Source organism: Myotis davidii, unplaced genomic scaffold, assembly GCF_000327345.1.
Source record: "Myotis davidii unplaced genomic scaffold, ASM32734v1 scaffold599, whole genome shotgun sequence".
Classification (NCBI taxonomy): domain Eukaryota; kingdom Metazoa; phylum Chordata; class Mammalia; order Chiroptera; family Vespertilionidae; genus Myotis; species Myotis davidii.
Genome location: NW_006290772.1, coordinates 1,001,090 through 1,019,800, shown reverse-complemented (window position 1 = coordinate 1,019,800; position 18,711 = coordinate 1,001,090). Strand labels below are relative to the sequence as shown.

The window sequence follows — 18,711 nt, the reverse complement described above, 5'->3', positions numbered from 1 at the left end:
GCTCTAGAGGTCACATGGAAGGTCCCTGATGCTGGTCCCAAAGTCCGGGACCTGGGGGTGGACCTCAAGGTGGGACAGCACCCCCTGCTGGGCAGCTTTGCGCCTGGGGTCCATTTCCAGCCGTGACCCATGTGATGCGGTGCATTTACCCCTGGTCCCTCCCTCCTTTAAATCTCCTTGTCTATAGGTCCAGAATGCAATGAAGAACTGAAGGGAGAAAAAATGGGCTGGGTGGCAAAGAATGGATCAGATCTCAAAAGAAGGCAGGCAACTGACAAAAGACAGGGAGCCCCACCCCACCCCAGGGAGTATGAAGGCCTGGAGAGGCTCCATGTGCCTGTGTGGCCATGCAGGAGCCAGGGGACCTGACCAGCAGCCCTCACAGATGTCACTGCTCCAAGACCAAGCACACAGCAGGGCAGGTAAACAAGCATTTGTGGTGACCCACAGAGTGCCAGGGGCACCTCGGGACTGGCCTGGCAAGGAGGGTGGACACAGGGTGTGGCTCAGGGGCTCCCGCAGCACGAATAGCAGACAGTGCGGAGGGGGAAGCGTGACTCAGAGGCATTTCCAAACAAGAACACTGGGGACTAGAGTCACAGAGAGTGGAGGTAAAGGGAAGGTTAGTTCTGAGGTTTCAGATCGGGACCCAGAAAAGCGGTGCTGTGGGGAGTGAGGCGGAGCTGGGGTCCGTTTCTGAGGTGATGGCAAGAAACTCCAGGGACGCTTAGAGATGGAGAGTGAAGCCAAACTTGGTGGGAAGTGAAGATAAGCATTTTCAGGTGGGGCCACCAGCAGATGTGAGTTTAAGCCACCAGGTAAAAGAGGTTTCCAGAAAGGGACTCTGAGGAGGAGGGGGGGGGGGGGGCGTGGGAGGCAGGCTGGACGGGGGCAGGAGAGGGCTGTGACAGGAGCAAAAGGAACAGGGCAGCCAGAGAACAGCAGCGGCTCAGCCATTCCTGGCAGCCGCTCTGCCCTGCCCCAGCCTGCCGGCTTCCCGCCTCTGCACTCCCTTTGCTGCTTATACACTGACCTGCACAGGGGCCACGCAGCTGCTCCCACAAGGGCCAGAGTCAGGCCCCGCCCTAGCCCCCCAGCCCTCTGAACACTGCACTTTGCTCTCAGGAGGCACTTTGTGCAGAATCAAATGTGAACTGTAGGCGCAATAATATAAGGCCCAGTGGTCGGCAAACTGCGGCTCGCAAGCCACATGCGGCTCTTTGTCCCCTTGAGTGTGAGCAGGAAGTGTCAATCGCATGGTACGTGCGCGCCCGCACATGGTATTTTGTGGAAGAGCCACACTCAAGGGGCCGCAGTTTGCCGACCACTGGTAGAAGCACTTAAATTCTGTGAATATTTTCTTAGTAGTAGAAGGACCTACAAATACACAATCTGTGAACTCCCTGGAGAAAGAGTCCTTTTTTTCTAGAAACACATTCTCTAAAGACACACGCCATCCCGACCATCGGAGACGTGGAGAGGTCTAAGGACCGTGCAATTCCCTCTCCTGGGATGTGGGGCCGTTTCTGTAGACACCTCAGTCATGGCCCTTTCAGACGCTAATTCCAGAACCTCAGAACCTCGAAAACAGAGATTAAAGGTCCGGATCGATCCCAACCGCACAAGTGTGCTTCTCCTCCACCTTCCGTCTTCACTATGAATAACCGCCTGGCTCTCCTGAGGTCAGAGCTTAGAAATCCCCCCAAACCACAATCTTACTTCGTAGTTTCCTGCCCATGAAAGGACAATGCCTCTCTCTGATCGATCTGTCCCATCTTGAAGTCAAAGACGGTCACCGTGTCCATTTCCACGTCATAGAAACAGATTCTGGAATCGGGGCTGCTGTCAGCCTAGGGGAAGAGAGACCAGAGGCTCAGCACTCGCGTCTGAGAAAGCCCGTCCTGGCGTCAACGGCCCGGCCACTCGGGCCAGAGTGCGTCCAGCATCAGAACCTGAATGTCAATTTACTGTCATCCCACAAAATGGTTGCTGAGTTGCTGCTTTATAATTTCAGAGAATTGAAAATAACCTCCCAAATGTTGTGAAGGTCAACGACAGCTGTCCAGCTGTTCTCAGTATGGACTTGAGTGCGATGTCCTTTTAGCTGCGGTGGACTGGCCACGGGAACAAGGAGTCTGGATTCGGATAAACCAGCTCTGGTGCAGCTCCCTGGGGGTGACTGGCGTCTGAGGAACGGCTCAGCACCCGTGTGGAAGGAACGAGGTGGCCCTCCCTCTGGGAATCCTCTCCCAAGTATCCTGGGCTCTGAGCTCTCCCTCTCACCTGCTCACCAGCCGGGCTCATACTCCCCCCACTCCCTAAAGACATTCCCTTGATTAGGTCAACCCCAGGCACCAGTCAACCTCTCTTTGTTCTTCCCAAGTCCCAGCCCTGCCCATACAGTCAGGGCGTGAGCAGGGCTCTCAGTCACAGCTGCATCTTCGGACAAAGAATTTGTCTCAATCTCTTCACTCATTAGACAGGAACTGTTAGGTGCAAGATGCCACAGCTACCACTGCGAATGCTATCATCTCACTCATCATCTCTCCTTTATTCTTGATCCTCACACGGAAAGGTACATGTGCACACGCAAAAGAAACCGAGAAAAGGGAACCAGCTTGCTAGGGGCAACAAATGCCAAGAACTTAGGTAGACTTCATTCTACTAGGGTTCACAGCTTGGCTCCACTATCACCGCGTGTGGGAGCCTCCTGACTTCCCTCGGCGGCAACTCCTCCCTGTAAATCGCTCTCCGGGCACTGGCAGTGTCCTCCCAGCTCTCACCAGGGTGTAAAAATGTACGCGTTTGCCTCACCCTTTGATCAATGTCTGTTCAACCACAGTGGGGAGCCAGATCCTCCTTTAACTGATCAATCTGTATCTACAGTGCCCAGCAAAGCACACTGTGCATGGAAGCAACCCATAATCAACTCTTGAATGCGTGACCAAGAGCACAAACGAATGAAAACATGAACATGCTAGTGGGAGGCAAGGCACCAGCCACCGGCGGCAGGACCAACATGCCCTCCGTCACCTTGCCTTCAGCCCTCCACGCAGGTGCCCACACCCTGACGTCACGCCGTCTCCAGCAACCCTGTGAACCCCTTGGGCTGGAAGAGTTTAGTTGGGCAATGAAAAGAGACAGAAGAGAGGAGAGGTGAGGGGTTCTGTAAAGAAGAAACCCGTGTCTGATGAAATCAGAAACGAAGAAAGGCAGGAATAAACGGAAGCTGTGTAGGTGGGGAGGGCAAGGACAGCACCAGGTGGGAGAGGGCACGGGCAGGAGGAGCGGACCCCCAGGAGAGGGGATGAAAGAGGAAGAGGAATGGAAGCTGAGATACAAAAGTGGACGCAAAAGGCACGGACAGGAAGGCCCAGGGTCCTGTGAGAGCAACTAACGGAGACCGAGGAGGAGGCACAGAGGCCCGCCCCATGGGCACCCACCTTGCTGGGGTGGATGCTGATCTTGTTGCCGTTGGCATTACATCTGAGCGACACAATGCCGCCCACACCAGGGACCAACTCGGCCAGGTTCTTGCAGCTGCAGTGCACCTTCGCCTCCCTGCAGGAGGAGGACAGGGTCAGCGCACACTCACCGAAGGGTCGCTGTGCACGGCAGGTCAGAGGAAGGCCCTGCTTCGCCAGTGACCCCAAACCTTTGTTCACAGAACTAGTCCCGCCCAGTGGCCCAGCTGCTCTCACTCCCGGGTGCCTTATGCCCCAGGAAACAAGGCAACCGGCCAGGCTCAGAACGCAGGGTGAATTTATAAGTTCTCACGTTCTTATCAGCAAATATGAATATGTCATTTCCTCCTCCTCCTGCCCCGCTGCGTTTCCCCTTGCAGCACTTTGTGATCTCTCCTTTCAGAACGGGATTGCTATATCACACTATTACAACTGCATATGTTCCATCACAGGGATGAACTCAAATGTACTTAACTCCTCCCGTTTAGCTGGTTCTAGTTTGTTACCTATAGAAACAACCCTGGGTTTGCTCATCATGATTTTTTTTTTACTTTATTCACTCTTCCTCAGTTCCTCCCTAACACCCCTTCTGTCCCAGGATCCCAGCGGGACCCACATGACTTCTGGTCATCAGGCCTCCGTAGGCTCCTCTGGGTTGGACTCCTGCTTTTCACGCCCATGCAGATTTAAGGACTGGTCAGCTGTTCTGTGGAGTGTCCCACCACCCCGTGGGAAGGAAGGGTCTGGTGTTTTTCTCATGCTTCGTCTGGGGTGTGGGTTTTAGCACAAGAACCCACAGGTACAGTGCCGTTGTCATCACATCATGTCGGGGTCTGTGCTGCTGATCCTGGTCTCTCCTGTCTGGGGTCATGTCTGTAAGTTACTCGTTTTCCCCCTCCCCACACTGTCCCCTTTGGGAGGACGTCACTATGTACAGCCCACACTTACGAAGTGGGGGGTTATGTCCCCGTCCATGGGGAGGAGGATCTACATAAACTATTTGCAATTCTTCTGTGAATTATTTGTCTCTCTTCCTCTACTTACTAGCTTATTCGTCACCTATTTATATTAGCATGAATGCACAGGTATTTATTTTCTACTTTGGGTTCTAATACAAAGCTGCTTTATTTATGTTGTTGCTCAAATTGTTCCAGCTTTCACCTTGGGCCACTAGGAACTCTTTTGGGTGGCTCCTATGTCCCCTGACACACCCCATCATTATATATATATATTAGCATTTTCTCACTTTCTGACATTTAAGACACTCTGGGCTCATCTTGAACATTGGCTGCCTCAGCCCTAGATCAGCCGTTTCTCCAAGGACCCTGGCTCCTTGTTTGGGAGATGCTGTTAGACACCCGAGTCTGGGCCCTGGGGTGCTGGTTGCTCTGGGGGTCCTTGCCTCTAGGCCAGCCGTGGGCAAATTACGGCCCGTTTGAAATGAATAAAACTAAAAAAAAAAAAGACTGTACCCTTTTATGTAATGATGTTTACTTTGAATTTATATTAGTTCACACAAACACTCTATCCATGCTTTTGTTCCGGCCCTCCGGTCCAGTTTAAGAACCCATTGTGGCCCTCGAGTCAAAAAGTTTGCCCACCCCTGCTCTAGGCCCTCAGCTGACAGAACAAGGAAATGTGTGTGCACTGACTGGTGTATAGACACATTTGCATAACCATCTTCTTATGTGTCCACTTATATCCATATTAAGCTAAACAAGACTTCAAATTTGTGTCTCCAGTTCTAATCCATCACCACAGAGATCACTCTTGCCTCCTCCATGCTTGTCCCAACCTCCCACCCCAATAGGGAGGACCCAGCCCCCAACACCCTCCATCCATGCGCTTCACTGCTCACTGCCAGCGTAGCAGTACCGGATTGTCACCCGGCCCCTGTGGGAATTAACTTTGTCAACCAGAGCACCGTGCTTTGAGTCTTACAGTCGCCACTCATACCCAAGTGGCTCAGGTCGGCCACACGCCCCCCAGTGAGCTTGTCTCATGCATTGGTAATGCAGGTGGATGTTCTGTCACCTCTGCACTCCATTCTGGGATCCCCCAATCTAAAAGATTTGTTAAAAATGTGCACACGCTTTGCTGAGAAGTTCTATGGGTTTTGACAAACAGACCAGGCTCTGTATCTATCACACTGAAGTTTCCTTACCCCTAAGAAACCCCCCATGCATCACCTGTTCAACCCCTCTCTTCTTCCTCATCATGGAAAGATTGAGAATTTAAGCCAAAACAGGTGTTTAAAAAAATTTAGTGGCATGTTAGTGTTGAAAGGAGAACATAAGGAGTTTTCTAGCTCCTGTCCATTTCATACCCGCCACATTATCTCCTAACTTTTAAAATGTAATCCTTTCATTTGGACACACAGTGTACCTTCGGGAAAGATCGAAGCTTTTAAAGTGGGCCAAGTCTGTCCCGATGACCAGATAATTTCCACAGATGTCAAGGAAGCATGGGTTCCCCTCCGTCTCAGAGAAGAGCAGGAGCTGTTTCACGGTCCCCTGAGGAAAGGAAAGATGAGGAGCTCAGAAAAGCTGCTGTGTAGCATTTAGTCATAAACTTTTATGACTAAACATTATTTACAGAGGATCCCGTGTGCTCCACTCACGCACTCAGACAATGGACTGATGGCTCAGTGTGCGACCAGCACTCTGCTGGGCTCTAACACGACACAGGGAAGGTGGCCCTGCCCTCAGGGAACCCCTCATACTTACGGTCCCGAGAGGGAGACAGACATCCGCTAGGTCAACAAGCAAATACACATGTAACCTCAACCTGAGGAAGCGCTAGGGAGGTGTCAGGATGCTAATGGTGGTGAGACGGTCAATCCCATCTGTTTGGGTTGGTCCAGGAGGCCTTGTCTACATAGGTATTAAGTGAAAGCCTCTGATATACTTACTATGTTGCCAGTGTCACATAACCGGTTGCCTTTGGGGGGAAAGGTGAGTGAGTGGATGGGACAGTAGTTACATCATGGGTGTGTTCCATTTGTGAAAACTCACTGAGCTGTATGAACACTACGGACGACAGGGCCTCTTTCCTGGGCGTGTATCACACTTCAGTAAAACATTTGAGGAGTAAATCTTGTCTGGAGGTAGTATTTAAACTGAGGTTGGGGAGAAGGAGCCAGCTGTCTGGAGGGCTGTGGGCCATCCTTTCAGGAACAGAAGATGGCATGTACTGGAACAGGAAGGGCTGGTCTGGGAACCCCGAGGCCCCCGCCATGGGAAGGAACAAGCCATGGTGAGGCCACGTGGGGTGGCACTAGTGCAGGCCAAGAGTCACGTCCAGAGGGAAAGAGTCAGATTTTGTTGAAAGTGAAGCTGGAGGACTCTAAAGGGTTTTGAGCCATGAGGTAATTTCATAACTAATTACATTGCTTAAAGTGTTTAAATGTCATTTAATTTAAAACATCACTCTTAACAGCACATTGAAAGAGTGGCCACAGTCAGGCTGGGTAGCGCTTGGGCTTTGCAGCACGTCTTGGATACAGCTGACCTGCTCCTCTGAGTTAAAAGAGGCTCCTGGCTCAATTCAAGCAGTGATCAGGGCGTGCCTGCATCCTGCATAGCACCAGGGCGGGAGCAGGCCCTCTGACAGTGAGCGGCATGTCCCTGGGAGCTTGGAGAGGGGGCGCGAGGCGTGCATAGCTGAGGGCATCACAGGGCTGGGCTGGGCAGCAGTGGGGGCATAGGTCCAGCGCACGGGAGAGAGTGAGGAAGCAAGCTGGATGACAGGGAGGGTTCCAACTGAGCTTAGTGAGCTCATAATACTAAACAGAGAGAGACTCCGAGAGCAGGCGAGGCGGCAAAAACCTGTGCAAACTGTCCAGGAGTCTCGGGTTGGGGGATGAATGGCCAGGGGGCAGGAAAGAAGGAAGTCTAAACGAAACAATCTGATCTTCATTTTGATGCACCGAGCAGGAGCTTAATAAATGCTTGTGGAATAAGCAAACAGCTGCTTAAACGTAGGGTCAAAGGAAGAGTCACAGGCGACTGCTGACTGGACCAAGGACGACTGCACTAATGATGACAGGATGGTGTATCAGCCTCCTCTGCTCAGCCTCTCCGCTGCTGCTCCTTACACTCTGTGTACCAGGGTACACACTTGAACTCGCTTGCTTCTACCTTGGTTCAACTATCATCTTTACGTCAATGTATTCCAAATTCCCAAATTTATTGCCTTAGAGCAATGATCTGGCCCCTGATCTCCAGAATCTGTATTCCCTTTTTTTTTTTAATACCTCACCCAGGGAGTGAGGGTATTATTTTTCCATTGATTTTTAGAGAGACAGTGGAAGGGAGGGGAAAGAGAAAGAGAGAGAGAGGGAAACATCAATGTGACACACTGATTGGTTGAAACCTGCATGCGGCCTGACTAGGACCGGGAATCGAACCTGCAACCCAGGTACATGCCCTTGACCGGGAATTGAACCCGAGACCCTCTGGTGCTCAGGCTGACTCTCTAACCCCTGAGCCAAGCCAGCCAGGGCCAGAACCGTATTTCCAACTAGCTCTTGGGCATCTCTGAAGGGTGTCCAAGGTAGGCCTAGTACCTTGCACCTGGTACTTCCAAACCTGCACTGTTTCTGTAGTTTCCATCTTAAGGCATCACGCCCGGCCAGCATGGCTCAGTGGTTGAGCATTGACCTATGAACCAGGAAGTCATATTTCAATTCCAGGTGAGGGCACATGCTAGGGTTGCTGGCTCGGTCCCTAGTGTGGGGTGTGCAGGAGGCAGCCAATCAATGATTATCTCTCATCACTGATGTTTCTAGTTCTCTCTTACTCTCCTTTCCTCTCTGAAATCAATAAAAATATATTTGAAAAAAAATTTAACCCAGACTCCCAAACTAGAAAACTCAGCCCTGGCTGATTAGAGCATCAGCCTCTGCACTGAAGGGTCATGAATTCCATTCCTGGTCTAGGGCATGAATCTGGGTTGCAGGGTCGATCCCCAGACCCAGTCAGGGCCCACGTGGGTGTCAACCAATTGACGTGTCTCTTCCTCCCTCCCTCCCTTCCACTCTCCAAAAATCAATGGAAAAAATATCCTTGGATGAACATCCTCAATTTTTTCGTCTCTGCTGCCACCCACCATCCAACTGCTCACCGACTGATTCATCCCTCCCTCCACTCTGGCCTCAGCTCCCAGCCTACCGCCTGGCTCCAGGCCCTTAGGCCTCTCACCTTTGGCATCTCCTACCTGACTTCACTGTGTGCTGCTCCCCTAGTCTTTCCCGCTACCCTGACCCAGAACTTACCTTCTAGGAGGAAAAAATAAACACAAGAAAAAAGCAAGTCAAAACGTCCCCTTCCCTCCTCTCCGGGCTGCACAACCCCCACTGTTTTGGGACTGGCCCACCGGCCCTCCTGCTGCGTTCCCCACTTCTCTGCTCTCGCCTCGGCGTAAGCCTCCAGCAGCATCTGTCAGACACCAGCCCTTTCCTCAGCCCCAGCCTCTGTATAAACGAGCCCACCCCCGGGTGCCCGTCACTGCTCCTCCACCCAGGCCACTCACTGCACAAACAGTATGAAGGCCTGGGAGGAGAGGAGCTCTACATGTTAGCCCGGAAGGAGGCCCCATTAGGAAACTGGAAGGTGCCTGTCATGGTCCAAACGAGCACCAACTGTCGTCTGCGTGGCCACCGCTGCACCAGCAGGAAGAAGGGTCTGAAAAGACACACTGCAGGCGTCCACAACGGGAGTGCTCCCAATCGTCCCCTCACACGTGCTGGCAGGGTGTTACTCCTTACAGTGGGCACACAGTCCTCTAGTTAAAAAATTAACAGAAAGGACAACTCCAGGCCACCTGTTGTGGGACATCCTCCAAGCCCACTGGCAAGGCTTCTCAGTGGCCTCCAGCTTTCCCAGCAGGCCCCTCTCCCCTTCCCAGCAGACCCTTGCCTTTGCTCACTATGCCGTTTGCCCTTCCTCAGTGTGCTAGCAGTCCTTTCCCAGAAGGCCGTCCCCCCCCCACCACCCTCACACACACCCCCCCCGCCCCAAAGCCTCCAGCCCTCCAGTGCCCCGCAGGTCATCTCTCTGCTGACAGAGCTGCCCCCGTCATCTGTTCTTAAGAACATGACCCACCCAACTGTCATTGCAAGGAAGGTGAACTTTCTTTTTTGGTTCATCCTCATCTGAGGATACTCTTCCATTTCCCCCCCCCACCACCCTCACACACACGAAAGACAGAGAAACATCGATGTGAGAGAAACACATCGATCGGTTGCCTCTTGCATGTGCCCTGACCAGGGCCCAGGCCGGGGAGGAGCCTGCAACCAAGGTATGTGCCCTTGACCGGAATCGAACCCGGGACCCTCTGGTCCGCAGGCTGACATTCTATGCAGAGCCAGCCCGGCTAGGGCAGGAAGGTGAGCTCTCTTTGCACAGGATGCCCACCTCCAGCCTCTGCCTCCTCTCTGACCTTCCACAGGCAGAGGGTCTTACGGGACTGGCAGGTCCCTTAATCTGCACTCGCCCCTGGGAGGGCACGTGGGCTGTGGGCTGCTTCCCACACCATCAAGTCTCTACTCCTCTGACTCCCCTGTGGTATCCCCATCCCTCTCCTGCTGAGTGTGCCCCTTCACTCCTCCTATGGGAACTGCTCCTTTGGGAACTGCTGAACGAAGGAGTGGGGGAGCAGCATTGAAAGGTACAAGAACATGGATACAGATGCCCCCGAAACCAAATGCTGGACCCCAGGACAGGATTCAGAGCTGGACGAAGCAGTTGCACTGAGCGCTGAAACCAGGGCCATGATAGGTGTTCTTGACCTTGACGCAAAACACTGCTACATTTACTGGGTTGAATGGTGACCAGCAAAAGGTATGTTCCCTCAGAACCTGTAAAGGTGACCTTATTTGGAAAATGGGTTTTTGCCGATATAAGTTAAGGACCTCAAGAGGAGACCTTTCTGGATTAGGGTGGGCCCTAAATAAACCCAGTGTCCTTATAGGACACAGAAGAGAAACACAGACCCAGGGAGAGGCCGTGAGAAGATGCAGGCAGAGGCTGCAGTGATGCATTTACATGCCTGGAGCACCCAGACTGCCAGCAAGCACCAGAAACTGGGAGAAGCCTGGGATGCATTCTCCCCCAGCCTCAGCAGGAGCCAGCCAGCTCACACCTGGCGTCCTGAACTGTGAGAAAATAAACTTTTATTGTTTGAAGCCACGCAGTTTGTGATACATTTTTATGGCAGGCTCAGCAAATGAATACAGCACGCCAGCTGCCGGGTTCACACATTCCGTGTATGTGGGATGCAGATAGATAAGGGTTTCTTTTGTTTGTTTGTTTTTATTGATTTTAGAGACAGGAAGGGAGAGGGAGAGAGAGAGAGAGAAACATCAATGATGAGAGAGAATCATCAATCAGCTGCCTCCTGCACACCCCCTGCTGGGGATCGAGCCCAGAACTTGGGCATATGTCCTGACCTCCTAGTTCATGGGTTGATGCTAACCACTGAGCACACTGGCAGGTCAGAGTTTCTTCACACCACCGAGAGGGAACAGAATAGTGTTCGAGGTCTGTCATTTGGAGGCATGAATTGCTTCCATCCTGGCCTCTCCCTCAGACACATGCACAGAAAGGCCTGTCCAAAGATATTATGTCCTAAACTAATGTCTCCTTCGCCCCCAAGATGCACAGCAAACATTGCCTCCCATTCCACAATCCCATGTACTCAATCAAGGTCCAGTAATCTAACCTCCTCACTGCAAAAGGCCCTTGCCCTGCCTACTGATTTCTGAAGTCACAACAGTTACAGAGGGAGCAGCTCTCCAGCTCCTGATCTGTCTGGATAAACCCAATGTGCAGGCTCTGGCTTCACTTGGAGCAAGTTTGCTCTAATTGTCTTCATCATCAGAGCCCACTCGTTCTGGGGCAGCAACTTACCTGCCAGGTTCGAACTTGAACTCGATTTGGCTCCACCGTGTAAAGGTTTTCCTCGTGCATCGCTAACACTGGAGACTCACACAGAAAGGTCCCTAAAATAAAGATAAACATGACAGCAACAGCTAAATATCTCATGCCTCCTCAGAGTTTAAGAAGCGTTTTCACACACGTTCCCTAATTCGCCTCAGACCCCATAACAGCTTTGTGAGGGGTGTGTTTTCTGCATGTTGCAGGTGAGGAAAGCAAGGCTCTGAGGGACAGGGAACTGCCCACAGCCAAGCTGGCAGGGACGGCTTGTGCAGGCTGCAGGCCTGGGGTGGACACTCAGTGCCGGGCCCTGCACCACGCATCAGTGGTGTCTCTTTTCTCCCTCCTGGCAGCACAGCCCCTATGAGGGCACAATGGTTTAAGCAAATGTCTGCTTAACTTATGTGGAACTTTGGAGGCCACAAGCGCTGGTCTCTACACTAGTTTCTAGACAGGCTCTTATCTGGTTGGGGAGACGATTACACACACAAGACAGAATATCTCAGTGCCTGCTGTGCTGTTTGTCCTATGGAGTGAATAAGAAGCTCATCCTGCCCCTAGGGGGCCTACACTAGAAGAGAGGAAAAGATGCCAATTACCAGCAAAATACAAGCAGAGCAAGAAAAGTGTTAGGAGAGAATTTCAGGCAACAAAGCATTAGAGGGAAAAAACAGGGAATGGTCTGAGGTGATAACCAGCACAAACATGCCCAGAGAGGTGAGGTGTTCAACGGAACACATGGAGGGCGCATCCTTGGGTCGCGTGAGGGGAGAGGGCCGAGGTCAGGACGGCTGAGCCAGCTGAGGGGCACTCTTCATGGTCGCTGTGTAGGCTGGAAGCCACCCCCTAAGGTATCACGTCCTCATCCCTGGAACCTGTGAATCTCAGCTTCTGTGGCCAAAGATACCAGGGTCTGGGGATGGGGAGAGTATCCTGGGCCTTCCAGGTGGGCCCCAAATGCAATCACAAGTGTCACTATTCAGAGGGAGGTAGAGCCCTGACCGGTTTGGCTCAGTGGATAGGGCGTCGGCCTGCGGACTCAAGGGTCCCAGGTTCGATTCTGGTCAAGGGCATGTACCTTGGTTGCGGGCACATCCCTAGTAGGGGGTGTGCAGGAGGCAGCTGATCGATGTTTCTCTCTCATCGATGTTTCTAACTCTCTCTCCCTCTCCCTTCCTCTCTGTAAAAAAATCAATAAAATATATATATATTTTTTAAAGAGGGAGGTAGATTTCAGACAGGAAAAATGCAACCCCAAGCCAAGGACTGCCAACAGTCACCAAAAGCTGGAAGAAGCAAGAAACAGATTCTTCCCTAGAGCTCTGGCGGGACGCAGCCTGCTGACGCCTTGACTCCGGGCCTCTCACCTCTACACCTGTGAGAGAATAAGTTTCTTTTTAAGCCACTGAGTTTGTGCAGCTTCAGAAAACTCCTACAGGCATGTGCTGAAGAGTGGAGGGTAAGGCAGCCTAGTGAAACAGAGAGCCGGCGAGACTGACGGGACAGAGAGAGCCGTTTGAGCGTGACGAAGCCTCTCTGGTGATCCGTCCTGACATTGCCAGGCAGAGGCTGGCCTTGGTCAGGAGGCCCTGGGGCTCACAGCTCTGTGCGGTCTGGATCCAGTTCAAAAGTCGGGTGTGTAGCAACTCCGTCCCCTGGGCAGCACTGTGATATGTGCCAGTGCAGCCTTATTTCTGAGCCGTTTTATTGTCCTGGATCCAGCTTGCTGACCCCGGATCCAGCTGCGCTTCTCAGCCACCTTGAGGGGCTTCAACAGGGAGAGGCCCAGGAGGCCTGAGAGGCCCTGGCAGCTCAGGGCCAGAGCTGCACCACTGACTCTGGAAACACAGGCATGAGAACTGATGTGCGAGTCTCCCATGGCCCTGTGCCAGCCCTCCGCCCAGACCACAGCACCAGCACATCCCACCCCATCAGACGGTGAGAAAAGAAAGCCTGGTGCTGAGTGTCCCTTCTGCTGGGGTGGGGGTGGGGGGGTTCCTACCTGCATTTCTCAATATGGCTCCAGAAGGCTCAAAGACCACCACCTGCTTTCCATTCCAGACAGCGACAGCATCCTACAAAGGACCGTGGACATGAAAAAGCAACCGGCCATCTGGGCCCCTTACCATCCTGAATGACCCTACAACTGACCGGGTCTTCTGTCTACACTGAAGACCCCCAACCGACCCCACAGGTCAGCCTCGCAGATACCTTGGTGATGAACACTCCGCTGATGTGCATGTCCGTGCGCAGGTTGTATGTCAGCCCCGTGGAGAGGAAGGACACGTTGAGTAAGCTGGGGCAAAGCTGCACCGCGGCCGCCTGCTGGTGGAAGTGCGAGGACATGGCCTGCGCGCTGAGGATCACCACGGCGTTCGTGTTGTTCACCGCCAGGAGGTTCTTCCTGGAGCCCCACTTCATTTCCACGTTGGAGAGAAGGAACCAAGAGTGTGAACAGAGGAGAGGTACAGTCAGGAAAACATTATTCATACGAGGATTCATAAACAATTTCCCAGCACTATTTCTTCCTGTTCAAAATTATTTTTAAAATGTTGTAAGTATAAAAGGTGTACATTGTACAAAAATTTTAGAATACTGATACTCAGCGTTGTGATGAAGCTGGTAGCTGCCTAGATGGCTGTTTTCGCTCGTGTCTGTTCTCACTGGTTGAACATCTACAATTTACTTTTCTTTAAAAAAATGTTTTCATTGATTTTAGAGAGATGAAGGGAGAAACATCGGTGTGTGTGAGAGAGAGATTGATCAGTTGCCTTCTGCACGCACCTCACCGGGGATCAAATCTGCAACCTGGGTATGTGTCCTGACTGGGGATCGAACCAGCAACCTTTTGGTGCCCAGAACAATATTCAACCACTGAGCCACACCGGCCAGGGCTACAATTCACCTTTCTGATGTTAATTTAGAGGTGCTTACTTTTTTTTAAAAAATATATTTTATTAATTTTTTACAGAGAGGAAGGGAGAGAGATAAGAGAGTTAGAAACATCGATCAGCTGCCTCCTGCACATCTCCCACCGGGGATGTGCCCGCAACCCAGGCACATGCCCCCGACCGGAATCGACCCTGGCACCTTTTGGTCCGCAGGCTGACGCTCTATCCACTGAGCCAAACCGGTTTCGGCGAGGTGCTTACTTTTTAAAATTCATAGCAAACCTAACATAACATATTAAATTATCCAGCTTTCCTCTGATATAAAATGCACATTTATAATTTCATATTAAGCTTCCAATCTATATCAATCTGTTTCTGGATCTCCTATTCCACTCCACTGATATATTTATCTACTCCTGATTAACCACTGTTGTTGTTTTTTTCCAATTTTTATTTATTGATTTGAGAGAGAGAGAGAGAGAGAGATAGAGAGAGAGAGAGAGAAAAGATTTTTTTGTTCCATTTATTGATGCATTCATTGGTTGCTTCTTTTCATTAGTTGTTTCTTGTATGTGCCCTGACCTGGGATCAAACCCACTACCTTGGCATATTGGGACAACACTCTAACCAGCTGAGCCATCTGGCCAGTGTCATAACCATTGTTTTAATTGCTAAAGTTTGAGATATATTCTGGTATATTATACAGAAATGTTCGGATTGTTTATACTTTTTTTTCTTGGCCATCTGCTCTCCCAGATGAGTTAAGAATTACTGTGTTGAATTCTCCCAGGGGAAAAAAGTCCTTATTTTTACTGTGTATACATGTCATTTGTGGATTTATTTGGGAAGAAATGACGCTTTTACAAGACTGAGGCTTCTCTTTGAGAAACAGGGTATATCTAACATTTACTCTGTTTTCTTTTACGTTCTTTAGGAAGGTTAGTGTGGCTCATTCTATTATTTTATTTTTATCCTTATTTGAGGGTTGCGCTGGGTTGCCTCCTGGTTATTTTTATTGATTTTTAGAGAGAGGAAGGGGGGGGGGATATTGACTAGTTGCCTCCCATATGTACCCCGACTGGGGATTAAACTCTCAACCTAGATAGGTGCCCTGACCAGGAATTGAGCCTGCAGCTGTTTGGTGTATGGGACAATGCTCCTATCAACTGAGCCACCTGACCAGGGCCCATTCTATTATTTTAAATGGCATTTCTTTCATTACCAGGGAGGTTTCACGTTTTTCATGTATTTTACTAACTACTCCTAGGTAAATTATCTCCACCATTTTTTCCATTAAAGCTCTCAATATTTTTCTTTTTTATTTTAAGAGTACGTTTATTAAAGTTGCAAACAGTGAAACAAAAAAAGGGCTTAGGATAGAAAAATACCAGGGGAGAGCCTATGTGTGCTCTGCCGTGGCTCTCTAGATATGTTATAGGGAAGAAGTGAGCCACACTGAGCTGTGTGGACTCACCTGGGAAGAGCTCCCTGGATGCAAATCTCATGGGACCCTTAGCATTTAGGAGAAAAAAATAAAGATGCATGCCAGAGAGGGAAGAAAGGTGTGGGTATGCTCCAGAGAGAGTACACTTGATATTTTCCTTATAAATGTCAGTTTTCTTCACGTCCTCTATTCTAAGACTAGAGGCCTGGTGCACGAAATCATGCACCAGTGGGGTTACATTGGCCTGGCCTGCAGGATCGGGCCAAAATCTGCTCTTCAACATCCCCCGAGGGGTCCCAGATTCCGAGAGGGCACAGGCCAGGCCGAGGGACACTGGTGCACAATCGGGGACGGGGAGGGACATGGAAGGTTGACCAGCTGGGGAGGGACCACAGGAGGGCTCCGGGGCGTGTCCAGCCTATCTTGCTCAGTCCTGATTGGCCAGACCCCAGCAGCAAGCTAACCTACTGGTCAGAGATTCTGCCCCCTGGTGGTCAGTGAACATCATAGCTAGTGGTTGAACAGCCTTAGCATATCATTATCATATTACGCTTCGATTGGTTGAATGGACGACCAGACGACCAGGCACTTAGCATATTAGCCTTTTATTATGTAGGAGGATATCACTAAAGGTAAGCCATAAGTTAAAAGAATAGCTGTGTAAAGATTCCGTCCTCCCACAGAAAAGTAAAAGCAACAAAAGAGATGTATGCAACTTTATATTAAAATAAAGAAAACAATATGCATTGAGAATCGGGAGATACAGTGTTTTAGAGCTCAGATTTGCCTTCAGTTCTAGTTTTGTTCTCCATTGCCCGGTTTGACATAAGTTTTTATGTACTCAAACTTATTAATCTTTTCTTTGCAACTACTTTTATTACTTCAAATCTGAGAAACTTATGTTTTCTCTACAGATCTAATAATATTCTGTGCTATTTTTAGCCAGTTATTCTGTCCTAATTTATAACATATTTAACTTGTTAATATTTAACTTGTTAATTCATTTTTATATATGGCCTGAGAGGAGGATCTGAAATTTCCCAAAATTGCTAAGGCGTATCCCTAAACTATTTACTACATAAATTTTCCTTTCCAGATTAGTATAGGATTAAAAACATTTTAACTTAAGAGATTTACATAGAGCAGATCTTTTAAAAATATATATATATTTTTATTGATTTCAGAGAGGGAGAGGGGGAGAGATAAAAACATCAATGATGAGAGATGTCTGCAGGCTGATGCTTTATCCACTGAGCCAAACCAGCCAGGGCTACACAGAGCAGATCTTAGAGACAACTTCCAGGATGGCAGGGTGAAGAGCCCAGAGGACATACAGGCATAAATGGTAAAAATTATGAAAAAAAATCTAACTCTCTGGAAATTGGGCATAAAGCAAATGAAGACACATTTATTCTAGCCCAACCGGAGTGGCTCAGTTGGTTGAGTGTCATCCTGTGCACCAAAAGGTTGCTGGTTTGATTCCCAGTCAGGGCACATCTCTCTCTCTCTCTCTTTCTCTCTCTTGCTCTCGCTCTTGCTCTTGCTCTCAGATTGAAAAAGAAAAAAAAAGAGTGTTTACTAATTCTGGTAAGAGCAGTACAGTCTGTGACACCTGAGCCACTCTGCTCTCCCGCTCCTGTCCCCCAGCTCAGCATGACTGAAGCCCCACTTGAGTGGATACAACAGGGTTCCCTCTCCTCCAGCTCCCAGATGCGGACTACGGCATGTCCCTGGTAGGGGCTAACCACCAGCATTTCTCGTCCCCTGGGCCCTGTGTTGTAGAAGCTAATTCCAGGTGAGTGGGGCAGAGAGGTGGAGGCCTTCTCCTACCAGCCCCTGCTCACAGGCATAGTAGTCTGAGAAGACTGGGCCCCCACGCCCTGGTCCCTGCTTGCTCACAGGGTAAAGGCTCCATGATGGGAGAGGCAACCTGAGAAGACAGAGACTACTGTGCCCGGCTCCACGCCCATAAAGCAGGGTGTCTTTTGAGAGAAGCTATCCCACTCCCAACCTCTGGAGAACTAAGATTTTTTTCCCCCAAGGTAGAGGTTGTCCACAATATTGACACGATATTTAAACTAAAATGTCTAGCTCACAACAACAAAAAATCAAGTGCCATGCAAAACAGAAGACTATAACTCACACACAAGAAAAAACACAGGCAAAAAAAAAAAAAAGAAAAAACACAGGCAACAGAAACTGCCCCTAGAAGGCCCAATGTTGTACTTAAAGACTCCAAAGTAGCCATCCTATATAATAAAAGCCTAATATGCAAATCAACCGAACGACAGAACAACCAGTGGAACGACTGGTCGCTATGAGGCGCATTGACCACCAGGGGATAGACCAGCCGTGGGCACCACCGGTAGCCCCACAGATCGGCCCTGATCGCCGGCCAGGCCTAGGGACCCTACCCATGCATGAATTTCATGCACTGGGCCTCTAGTTAAAAATATATTCAAAGGACTAAAAGAAATCAGGCTTAAAGAAGTAAAGGAAGTATGATTCAATGTCTCACCAAACAGAGACTATCAATAAAGAGACAGAAATGATCAAAAAAGAACCAAATACCCAGTAGAAATTAAAACATATGTCAACACAAAAACTTGTACATAAATGTTTACAGCAGCATCCTCATCCTATATAATAAAGAGGTAATATGCAAATTGACCATCATGCCATCACAAGATGGCAGCGCCCGGGGGGGTGGGGAGGGGCACGAGGCCAGCTGCTCCATGCCTGCCGCTGGATTCCCCTCAGCCCTGCTGGGGGCTTTGGGTCCTCCTGACCCCCCACTGACTGACAGCTCACCCAGGCTTCTCCAATGAGCTGCCCATTCCTCTCTTCCTCCCTCTCCCGAAGCTGAAGCCTGACTGTGGTGTCCAACAAACTGGAAGTTATAACTCATGTCATTGAGAGTATCCTCTGTTCCTCAGCCAGGGCGGCCGCTCCGCACTCCTGCCACAGGAGTCACC

The 18,711-nt window shown here is 50.2% G+C and overlaps 1 protein-coding gene across 1 annotated transcript in view; it reads right to left on the bottom strand.

Annotated features, from left to right (window-relative positions):
- IFT140 (intraflagellar transport 140) overlaps nt 1-18,711 on the bottom strand; it is a 94,275-nt gene that overhangs the window by 51,325 nt on the left and 24,239 nt on the right. Inside the window, exons 10-15 of the mRNA XM_006763928.2 lie at nt 13,613-13,816; nt 13,404-13,476; nt 11,375-11,466; nt 5,850-5,977; nt 3,444-3,561; nt 1,720-1,850 (exon numbers count right to left, since the gene is read on the bottom strand). Coding sequence (XP_006763991.1) covers nt 1,720-1,850; nt 3,444-3,561; nt 5,850-5,977; nt 11,375-11,466; nt 13,404-13,476; nt 13,613-13,816 — 746 coding nt within the window. The remainder of the gene's footprint in view (nt 1-1,719; nt 1,851-3,443; nt 3,562-5,849; nt 5,978-11,374; nt 11,467-13,403; nt 13,477-13,612; nt 13,817-18,711) is intronic.